General features: G+C 44.3%; 1 protein-coding gene across 4 annotated transcripts in view; it reads left to right on the forward strand.

The window, feature by feature from the left end:
* TTC7B (tetratricopeptide repeat domain 7B) overlaps positions 1–10,972 on the forward strand; it is a 272,398-nt gene that overhangs the window by 201,989 nt on the left and 59,437 nt on the right. For 2 of the 4 annotated variants that reach the window (XM_014591391.2, XM_014591393.2), the window contains exons 16-18: positions 469–566; positions 4,940–5,104; positions 7,893–7,943. In XM_014591391.2, the coding sequence (XP_014446877.1) occupies positions 469–566; positions 4,940–5,104; positions 7,893–7,943 (314 nt within the window). The remainder of the gene's footprint in view (positions 1–468; positions 567–4,939; positions 5,105–7,892; positions 7,944–10,972) is intronic. The other 2 variants (XM_014591392.2, XM_014591394.2) reach the window with 2 other exon arrangements.

Raw genomic sequence — 10,972 nt, forward strand, 5'->3', positions numbered from 1 at the left:
ACAGGAAGTGAACAAAATAGAAAAAAAAACTCTCAAAAAAAAAAAAAAGAAAGAAAGAAAGAAAGAAATACGATGTGGAGATGTAGTTTGTAAAGACACCCTGGAGGATGACGTGTTTAGAGGCTTCATGGCACAGAAAGCCAATCAGCTTCCCCTTGTAAGGTGCATGGGCAACGTGGCTTGAAGTTTTCATTTTGTATCTTGTAATTTATGACACAAAAGAGGCTAAATGTATAAGGTCTGTGGGCGTGGCTTAAGCTGTGTCTGTGGTATTGATTGCTGAAAGGAACCCCACCCAAGCCGGGCTGAGCCAGGAGGCAGGGTGTCTCCTTAACACGTGGGAAGATGCTGAAGAAAGCAGAAAGCTCACCAAAGGTACGCGTTGCCTTTCAGCAGTCTGCATGGGCTGTGTTTCCTTTCCCCCTTCCCACCTTTCAAATGACTGACATTTGTAGCTGTGTTTTGCAGTGATTCTGGACGTGGGAGCAGCCTCTTAGATAGAACCATTGCTGACAGACGACAGCTTAATACAATTACTTTGCCAGACTTCAGCGATCCCGAGACAGGTGAGAATAAAAAGCCAGAGGGGATGGAATGGTGTCAAGGAGAATGTGGGGCCTGGCCCTGGGGGTTGTGGGAGAGACTGCCAGAGACCGGAGCTGGAAAAATGCCTCTCACCAACAGGTGAAACACTCAATGCGATGCCTTTTCTCAAGTGTCCTGTTTGCAGTGGTGGAAGAAGTGTTATTTGCCCAGCACTGTCCTTTGAAATCAGTTTTCCCCCTTGCTTTTGGAACTTAAAATATAAAACTAAAATAAGGTGGTTACCATGCCCAAGTTTGCCCACCCCTTTTTTCTTTCTTCCTCTCTCTGTAGGTCTCAGACCTTACTGAAATCAAGGTTTTGATTTCTAATTGATTGCACATGTAAACATACATACATACACCCAGCAAAAAGCCCCTGGAGGGTGGCCGGTGGGTCCTGAGTTTCTGGTTCCACCGTCTCTGTGTACTGCCTCTGAGGAAATGTTTACGCCTTGCCTTTGCACGTTCCACATCCTCTCAAGCACAGCAGTTGCTGTAATTTCCGCCAACTCCAAACCAGCAATTCCAACAGTAATATTGGCTATTCAGTGACAATCTGGGGGACTCAACATACACACAAAACAATGAAATCCACTCGACTTTGAGCCTCAAAGGTAGTTCTAGAGTCATTCGGAGTCAGCTTCTCTTACTTCTTCCCTGCCCATAGCAGATCACGTGTGGCTTAATTCCGCTCAGGGTAAGCCTGGCCTTTTATGGGCTGACTTCATGAAAGCAGTCACATGTGCCATGTCCCATCTCCTGCAAAGACCTTCCAAAGAAAGCCAGAGAGCAGCCCTGAACATCTATGGGAGTGGGGGGCAGGGACTGGGGGCGGTGGGTTGTGCCATGGAGATCCTGTTGGGAGTGGCTGGAGAAGGCTGATCCAAGGGCTCTGGGGCTCCTAGGTCAAAAGATTGTGGGGCATTGGAAGCAGCACAGATTGTAAATCGGTGCAGTTAATCTGGCCTGCAGTCACGGCTCCCCCTTGCAGAGCGGCTGAGCCACGCAGCAGCTCACTGCCTGGCCAGCAGTCATCGGAGGGCTGAGACAGCAAGCCAGCCCAACACAGTTCTGCTGGAGGGATGGTCTAACCCCGCCTACTGTAGGAAAGGGAAGGGCAGGCTGTCAGGACTAGCCAGGGCAAGACAGGGAAGGGAAGGAGGTAAAACCCACTACGGCCCCAACGGCAATTTTGCCGGATATAAAACCACTACTGTGACTGCCCGGGGCTGAAGTCCTCTACTCAGTATCCTGAGAGGGTCATCAGGCTAAATTCAGACCCCCTTTCCTCCCAGCTGACTTGAGCTTTATAGTCCTGGAGGTCCCAAGACTTTAATGTCACATTGCATTGAAAACAAAGACAGTGGCAGAAAATAAAGGAGGCCCTTGGTATTCATCTCCCCTTGGTCCCTTGGGAAATTTTCCCTGGAGCCCCAAGGAGTCTCCTTCTTCAGGTTAAGCCTCCTCAGATGCCTTGGTGTCCTGGTGAGGTGTGTGTGTGGCACCATCCCCGCTCACCACCTCCCCTTCTCCTCCCTGGTGGCCTGAATGGTCACACAGCCCCTCTCTTGGGGGTGTGGGGGGCACTCCGTCACACCCAGGGAGCCCGAGCAGAGGTGTTTGGAGTCTGGTCTGCTGGTTTCCATGTCCTTCACGAGCTAGGAGGAAACCACAGACTCCCAGGCACTGGTCGCGGTCCGTGATGTACTGTCTGCAAGAATCCCTCCACAGCGCCCCTCAGCGACCCTGCCCAGAGCCCCAGATGGTGGTTCGCACTCCGTAGTTTAACCATGGGAACAGGGGATCAGAAAAATGGAAGGCCAGGTTAGGCCGTTTAAGCAACTGTAAACTACTTGTCAATGAGGGTTAAACATTCTGAAATGTTAACGTAAGTCAAAGAGACTTAATGATTTGGAAAGCGTGCCCCAAAGTGGAATTCGGATTAAAGCTCGATTTTATCTAGTTCAGCTCATGACGTAGTCACAGGGGAGGCCGCACGTGCTTATTCATACCCCCACGCGGGCAGCCCGCTTTGTGAATGAGCCACAGACTATTTCTTTCTTCTTGATTTCATTTTAAGAAATACATAATTCAAAAGCCAAATTCTGATTCATAAGGTAACAGAGAAGTTCTGCTTCCATCCCTGCCCCTCCATCTTCTCGTTCCCTAAAGGTAACCATTGGGTTTTTTTTTTTTTAGCTTTCTGTTTCTCCTTCCAGTGTTTTTGCATACAAATACACCTCTGTTATTTCCCATGCCCCTTACGTACTGGCCGTGCCGTTCAGCAGCTGATATTTTTTACTTCACAGCATACCCTGAAGATGCCTCCATATCCATCCATCCTTAGAGACGCCTCATTCTCCTTCACAGCCATGTAATACTCCACGGATCACGTGCTTTATCCATCCAGCATGAGCTCGGCCATTTTCCTTCCCTATGCCACAGTCTCAGGCCGTGTGCTGCTGGAGGAGGCTGGCTGGTTTTGAACGTCCACCACAGCACAGCTCACGGTGAAAAGCACCTGAGCTGTAAGGAAAAAAGAGAAGGGGGACTATCCGAGGTCAGAGAGGTTTCAGTCAAACTGAAGTGACTGTGAAATCAGCCATGGCCTGGGAGAACCCAGCCCTGGCAGGTGGCAGCTTATCCATTGTGTGGGTCCTTGCCATGCCCGCTGCTTAACTGCTTTGCTAAATCCCCTTTAAAGGGCACGGGCGTGGGACACAAGCAGAACCATCCACTGCTGGCACCGGGACGGGTGTGTGGCGAAAGCCATGGTGAACTTCCCTCCTCATATTCCTGCCAGCTCTGGGGCACAGGGCCCCATCGCCTGCTGTGCGGATTCCTTTGTGAGGCCCTGGTCTTCCTGGACCAGTTTTGTTGTTGTTTTTTTCCCTCAGAACTAAATTTATTATTATTATTATTTTACTTTTTAAATTTTTATTACGGAAAATTTTTCAAATATACCAGAATAGAGACACTAGGATAATAAATTCCCATTACTCACCACCAAGCTTCAACAATTAGTCTTCTTGTTTCCTCTATCTCTCCTGTCCAAAACTTGGTTTTTGTAGAGTATTTTAAGGCAAATCCGAGACATCAGATTTTGCCTGTTAAACTTTTAGGATGTGTGTCTAACAGATAATTAGCTTAAAAAACATATAACCACATATCATTGTTATATATCCCAGCTATATATACAGTGCAGGCTAGGAGTTCCTAATTCCTGAAGTGGTTGATTAACTGGAATATGATTTTCCACCTCTGAAATTGTGCATATGCAGATCTGTGGAATAACACGAGGAACCCACGTGTATAAGCTTTGGATTGGCCGAGCCCACTATAGCTAGTACAGCAGAATTTTATTTTATTAAACAGACAAGTCAAACTATTAATACAAAAAGGCCCCCTTGTGGAACATGATTCCCTTCTGGTATCACCTCTGGCTTCCCTTCTCCCCGACTTCTGTCATCTAATTGGCCCCAGCCAGCAAAAAAGAAGAATCAAATGGAGTGACAGACAGTCTTTACTTTGAAGCTATGAGTCATTGTCTTTTCATTGGAATAAGTCACTAGTTCCTTAAATAGAGGATGAAAAAAAAATTTTTTTTTCTTCCTTTTGCCTTCAAAACAGGATGTGGGGTAAGGGGGTTATCTTTAATCATTGGTAGATATTACTAGGTTCCTGTCCAAAGCAAAATAATTCTCCTGACTTGGAAGTTTGATCCATTGTGTTTGCGAAAATCTCAAATTGCAGCTGTGGCCATCTCTCCTTTGCTGGGTATCGCTCCGGCTGTGAGACATGAAGGCAGCTATCCGAGCGCCGTGCTGGTGCACCTAACCGCAGGCCACCCGACAACGCTGAGCACGCCACCGTCATGATGCGGGGATCATGACATGCCGCTTAGTACACTGCGCCTTGGAAACCCTTGGTTTTCAAGTCAGCTTTTTATAAGTGCTTCTCATAAAAACAAATCTACGAAAAGTCAAGCCCTCACCCTTTCCAATTTAAAAACAAATCGTTTCCTCTAGAACGTCCCAGGTATGGTGGGTTAAAGGTGTATAATTTTCAGTGGATCACACTGCTGAATCTCTGCCCAGGTAAATCCAAGTTATTTTTATTCCATGGTGTTGCTGCAGAACAATTAAATAACCGGTGGGAAAAACAAATTTGTTTTCTTCGAAAAGCACTTGTATGCTGTTGTCAAGCAGAGGGATGATTGTGTATTACATGACCTCATTTTTCTTTGCAGCTTATGTGAGTATAATATTAAAAGTTAGTTTGTTTTTTTCAATGTGTTTCTAAAGTTTTCTTTCTTTTTGCTTTTATCCTTTTTGTTTTCTCTTTCACTTTTTTAGTGTCAGATTCCTCCTCCTCCTCCTCTTCTCTTTCAAGAACCGAATCTCCTCTCCACCTGTTTGTATCTTCTCATCTTCATTCTCATCCCAAACCTGATACCTTTGTGTGGCCCCCTGCAGCTCATTCATTCAGTGACTCAGGGCCCCGCCGGGAACCCTCTCTCTGTAAACATGGTTTTTTCCTCTCTTGTTAGACCTGCATCATTTGCCTGATGTTTTATTTTCTGATAATCTTCCTAACTGATAAGCTGGGTAGGAAAGTCCATCAAACTTGTCAGAGAGAAAGAAAATCTTGCTAATTTGAAAAACCCAAAGCTTTTTGGGGCAGAAGGAAACCAGAGATTGCCCAAGTTCCAACATGCTCTTTAAAAAGTAAGGACACCTCAACTGGGCTGGACTGAGGTGTGTGTCATGCTGGGTAAAGTTCTTTACAATCTAAATGATGTATAGCAATTGATTGTGTAAAATATATAAATAATAATTAAAATTAATACATAAAAATTATTTTTAAATAAATTTAAATTTAAAAAGTAAAGATACCTGTTCCGTACAGAATAGACGGGAGCTTTTCTAGAATATTGCTTCTAATTCTTGGGTCCTTCTCTGCTTTTCTGGAGGTAAGTGCATAAAATCAGTTCTGTTAAAGAAAAGGCAAATTATGGCACCTTGCAAGCAATCATTAAATCCTAAAAAGTAGCAGCTTTTAATTTAGAAGTTAATTTAATTCAACCAGTAGAATAATCAAGGCTGCATTCTAAAGACAATGGCCACACAATGGCCACACACCCTTCGCCTATTAAAATCACAAGGAGATGGGGGACCAGCAGTTAGCGTAATGGCTATGTCGCTGGCCTCCCACGTAGTTGACCGCAGTTCGTGTCCCGAACCCGGTGACTTGAAACTCACGCCGGGAGCGTGTGCGTGCATGCCCAAGATCCCAGAGGAGAATGGAGGAGAAGGGATTGTGGCATGGCCATCCCCCCTGGGGAGTGATTTCTCGCTTTCTGTCTCTCTGTCTCTCTCTGTCTGGCAAGCGCACGCGCCCTATAGTGAAAACCTCTAAAAAAAAAAAAAATCACAAGGAGAGCTTGTAAAACTGCCCATCTCCTGGACCCCACCTTCAGAGTTGAAGATCCCCTGGGTGCAAGGTGGGACCTGGGGAGTGGGATTTATAAACCACCTTGTGATTCCAATGCCAGTGGTTCATGGACGACATGCTGAGAAACAGTGCTGTGAACTGGTTTCCATTTGCAAGGAAGGGGAATGTAGGGTTTCTATCATGACATTGTGCAGGGAATTGAACAGTATTGTAGTCTAACCTTGCTTTTAAATAATACAGAAAGTTTGAAAGTCAGCTTTAGGGAGAGCCAGGACCTGTCGATTTAAAAAGAGAAAGAGAGAGAGAGTGAGAAAGAGAGAAGTTCCTGTATAAAAATTAAACATGGATTGGCAAAGCCTTTAAATGGGACCTAAATGTAGATCTCAGCAGCAAAGTCCATCCTCGTTCCCTTTCACTCATTTATTTAATGTTCACTTCACTGCCGGCAGTGGCAGAGAATTTAATCTCTATATCCATGATTTATAAGGGCTCATCTTTGTTCCAAATCCTCAGCTATGTGCGGAACAAAAGCTCAGAAGGGGACACGCTGTCAGAAAGAACTACGTTCTCTGACGTGCTGGCTTTAGGATGGCTGAGCTGAGCCACTGTGGTAAACTCACTCTTTCTCTCTCTCTCTCTCACGCGCGCACACACACAGAACCAGAGCCGAAATGAGGTTATCATTTAAAATAAACTATTCCGACCAAGAAACACTCTAGCCTTATTTATATGCATATCGAGTGTTCCAAACTTTGCTCTAATAGCAATCCCAGTTTTATGAAATGGAATGCTAAGATAATGTTTGCAAACTGCTTATGTTGTTTTCAATCTACTTCAAATAGACATTTTTCCTTAATACAATGCCTAGAAGCAGTTGCCAACTTCAGTTTTTTCCAGAAAAATAGTTTCTTACATTGACTTTTGCTGCGATTATTGTCTTAAAATGGGATCTTGCTGTTCTCAAATAATGTTACATGTTCCCACTGCCCTGTCTACTCTTGTTTGACAAAAAAAACACCTGACCACTGTTTCCTGCCAGTATTTATCGCGTTGCATCCTGGAGAGCCCATGTTCCTTTAAGCCTTTGAAGAAGGAAGTCCTGGGTCTTCCAATGAGACACTTTATATGTCAGAATAATTAGCAAATTGTTACGGTGCTGAGCACTCACAGGCTTTCTGCTGGATGAAGCGTGTTTTGTGCGGTTCTCAGTGTATTATCCATGAGCTGTGAATCGTTGTCCCATCCTGACGGAGTGCCTGGCCAGTAACCAGAGGTTTCAGCTAGATCTGAAGCTTCTAGGAATCTTTCCTTCCCCCTATACTACAACATCTATTGATAGTTAGAGAGCGAGAAATGATAGATATAGAATTTCATGGTTAAAATTGCAGTGGGTTTGAATTCCAGCTCTTCCCATTAGGACAAGCAAGGTCCGAAGTTTTATGAATTTCTCTCTCTGACCCTTTGACTTCATTGGAATGAAATCTAGCCCAGCCCTACATGATGAGGGTTAATGTGTGGAAAGACCCGAAACCTGCTCGTTTGATTATTTTTCCCTTCCCTTTGGAATTTCCTGCTCTGGAAACAAAACACATTACATGAATTGGTCAGTTTTCATGTGCTGGGTGAACATTTAAATGCAGAGGGAAATGCCCAGTATGTTTCTTTAGTCTGAGGAAAAAAAAAAAAAGTTAGTGGAAAAATGCATGTCATTCCGGAATTGAAATCTGATTCCAGACAGCCAGACTTACAGTTGGAAGGTTATTAGAACTTGGTTTTGCTTTTTTGGCCTTAATTTTGATTTTTCAAATGTTTTATTTCTTGGTTTTAATTTTCGGTTTAATTTGTTGTTCCAAGGCAACTCTCCAGAAGTATACTTTCATGGTTTCCCCTCCCTTTTTTCAGTTAGTAAGTAGTTTACCGATCTATTAACCCTTCTGAGAGTCTCTAGAATCACACTGTCCTCCACCATGGAATGTGTGTTGTGGTTGTTGTGTGTTGGGGATATTGAGATGATGTGGATGTGTAAGCTGCCACCTGCCTGCCCATTCCGCCACCTGGGGCCCATCTCCTGAATTCTAAGGCATTCAGCTACAGCTTGTGTTAAACACTGAGGAGGCAGTATTGGTCTGGGAAGGACTACAAAAGAAGGCATTGCAAGAGGAATGCCCGAATACAGGTGTCCAGTGGGGAGACCAGAAGTGCTACCCACACTGATTGGAAACACGAAACACCCAGCCTCCCAAGGGTGCCATCTGCAATGTTAGGTAGCAGGAACCAGTCGAATCTTGAAACTCCTTTCCATTGCAACCATTGTAGTTGCTTAGAAAAGCAATTCTCATCATTAATTTTCTTAAATGAAGCTAAACAGACATCATAAAATTTAAAGCTGTATCTACAAAAACTTGAAGGACACTAAGCAGTTCCTTGAATGGAGAGTCAGTGTGTTGGATGAGATTCTACTAAGTTGTTAGTGAATCATCACATTGTCCAAAGGATGGTTCTTGGACCCTTGATTCTGTCTGGTCAAATATTTTGGGGAACTAGTCCATCTCCTGCCTAGAGATTCATAGTTCACGTTAGCCCATTAAAGGTTCAGAGAAACCCTGTAATTTAAAAAATTCAATCTGACTTCAGCCCAGGGTTACCAAGCTAAATTTACCATTTTGTCCACCTTGTGGAACCAGCGTTCCACGGATTGCCTTTATGGGAACTATTGATGTAGATGGTGACCTGGTGCATTTGGGAGGCTTGAACCTTTGGCCTCTGGAAGATACACCTCACACATACACAAAGAGTTGATTTCTCCTTCTGAACCTGGCTTGGCCTAGATATAACTATATTCTTGACTTAAAAATAGCCCATAATAGGAAAGAGGTGCATTTTTGTATTGTCATCACATTAAGCTGCTTCATAAAAAGATCTCACTGCCAGGTTCCTTTCAGTGTCAAGCTTCTCAGCTCCATCCGCTAAGGAGATTTGCTTTTTAGAAAGTCAGGCAATGTTAAAATCTTCAAGCAGCCCCCTTGTTGGTTAAAGTGGGGCTTTATACTCATTCCTAGTATCAAGGTCAAAGGTCAAGAGAGCTGAGTTCAAGGGCAGCTGCTGCAGAAGAACCCAGGGAGCTAACTCATCTAATCTCTCTGAACCTTGGTCTCCTCATCTGCAGAAACGCACATGTAGTAATTCTATTAGCACACACCTTCACGGTTTGCCAGTGATGGTATCTGAGTTCAAGGCCCAAGCTGGTGCCTATGTTGCCTGAGTTGGGCCCAGGCCGCCGCAGCTCCCAATGGAAGGGGCTTACCAGGAGCAGAAGCATGGGAGGTGGTGGAGTGGGACTCGAAGGGGCCATGCAGGCCTCTTACACATCACCTGCCTGTTACTCCTTAGACGTGACCCCAGGACCCCATTGCTAAGTGCCCTAGCAGCTGTCATTTGGGAGAGGAATATCTGTTGATATTTTCTTCTCCTCTCCAAAAACATGCTAAAATCAAGATTGCCAGGTTGGGTTCCTGGCTCAGTCGTCATATCATGATTCTGGTGAAATTGCTGTTCTCTTTAGGAGTAAATCACCAAGAAAGAGAAAAAACAGATTAATGGAAGAACATTGAAATGAAATAAGCTTGGGAAATGAATTTAAGGGAGTAGTTTTTTTTTTTCCTTTTCTTTTTCCATGGTGACCAGCATTTTATTATTGATTTTATATTTTCTAACATTTAAGACTTTTTATGGTGATTAGGAACTGACTAGTCAATCAGGTGGCATATTTTATTCTCTGCTCCTGCATAATAAAGTCAGAGTTTAAAAAAAAAAAAGCCTAAGTATATATGAAAACTTTGCTCTCATAATGAGCCCACCATTTTTGAGGGGTGGCAATTTTCCAAATTCAACCCTTTTCAAATAACATCTTTTCTTGCTGTTTTAATTAGATTAAAATGAATATCATCTAAATCTCCCTAATTAGTTCTGTAGTGTCTTGCTTTAAACAAGACTGAATGGGGTTATAGGAATTTGCCAGTCTGTAACAAATAGCTCCCAGATAGAAGTTGCAGAATGTGGGTCCAGAGTAGAGCATCCCCCAAACCTGGAGGCCTTTTTGTAACACAACACTCAAAGACAGGAATTTGGACAGGGTTTCATTCTTTTTCATGGCTGAGTAGTATTCCATTTGTATACATTCACATTTTCTTTAGCCATTCATCCTTTAGAGGCAACATGGATGAGCATGAAGGACATTAGATTAATCTAAGTGAAATAAGGCAGGCTGAAGAAGAGAAAGCAATCTCATGTTCTCACTCATGTGAAAACTGAAAATGTCCTTGTAGAAGTGGAGAACGGACTAGTGGTCACTGGAGGCTTACGGGGGTGGGTAAGTGGGTAGGGAAATGTTGCAGTTAGGTAAGAGGAATAAATTTTAATGTCCTGTAGCGCAGTGCAGTAACTATGGTTAACAGTACTGTAGATTTCAAAATAGCAAAAAAAGGATTTTGAATGTTCCCAACACAAAGTAATGAAAAATACTTTGAGATGATGAATATGCTAATTGCCCCCGGTTGATCATGGCACGTTGTATTCATATACTGAAAAATCACACTGTACCCCATAAACATGCACAGTGATGATGTGACAAAACCGAAAACAAACAAACAGCGTGTGGCTGGGAGAGCAGCAGCCCTCCCAGGCAGAAGGGCGCTGGGTCCAGAGCGCAGCCTCATGAATATGCAGCAGGGAGGGTTCAGGCAGCCCTGGCAGCATCTGCCCACTGTAGTCCTCCAGAAGGTACTGTCTCTAGCCCGCAGCCACCGGCGGAGGCTCGCTGACAGCTGGCGTCTTCCTGCATGCTTGTGATCGGCTTCCCTCCATGCTTCCCGTGTGACCACCTGGCCCCACCACACCCGCCAGCAGCATGCCAGCGGGCCCCCCACCGCTACCCG

The sequence above is a fragment of the Tupaia chinensis genome, unplaced genomic scaffold (genome assembly GCF_000334495.1).
Source record: "Tupaia chinensis unplaced genomic scaffold, TupChi_1.0 Scaffold000568_1, whole genome shotgun sequence".
NCBI classification, from domain to species: Eukaryota; Metazoa; Chordata; class Mammalia; order Scandentia; family Tupaiidae; genus Tupaia; species Tupaia belangeri.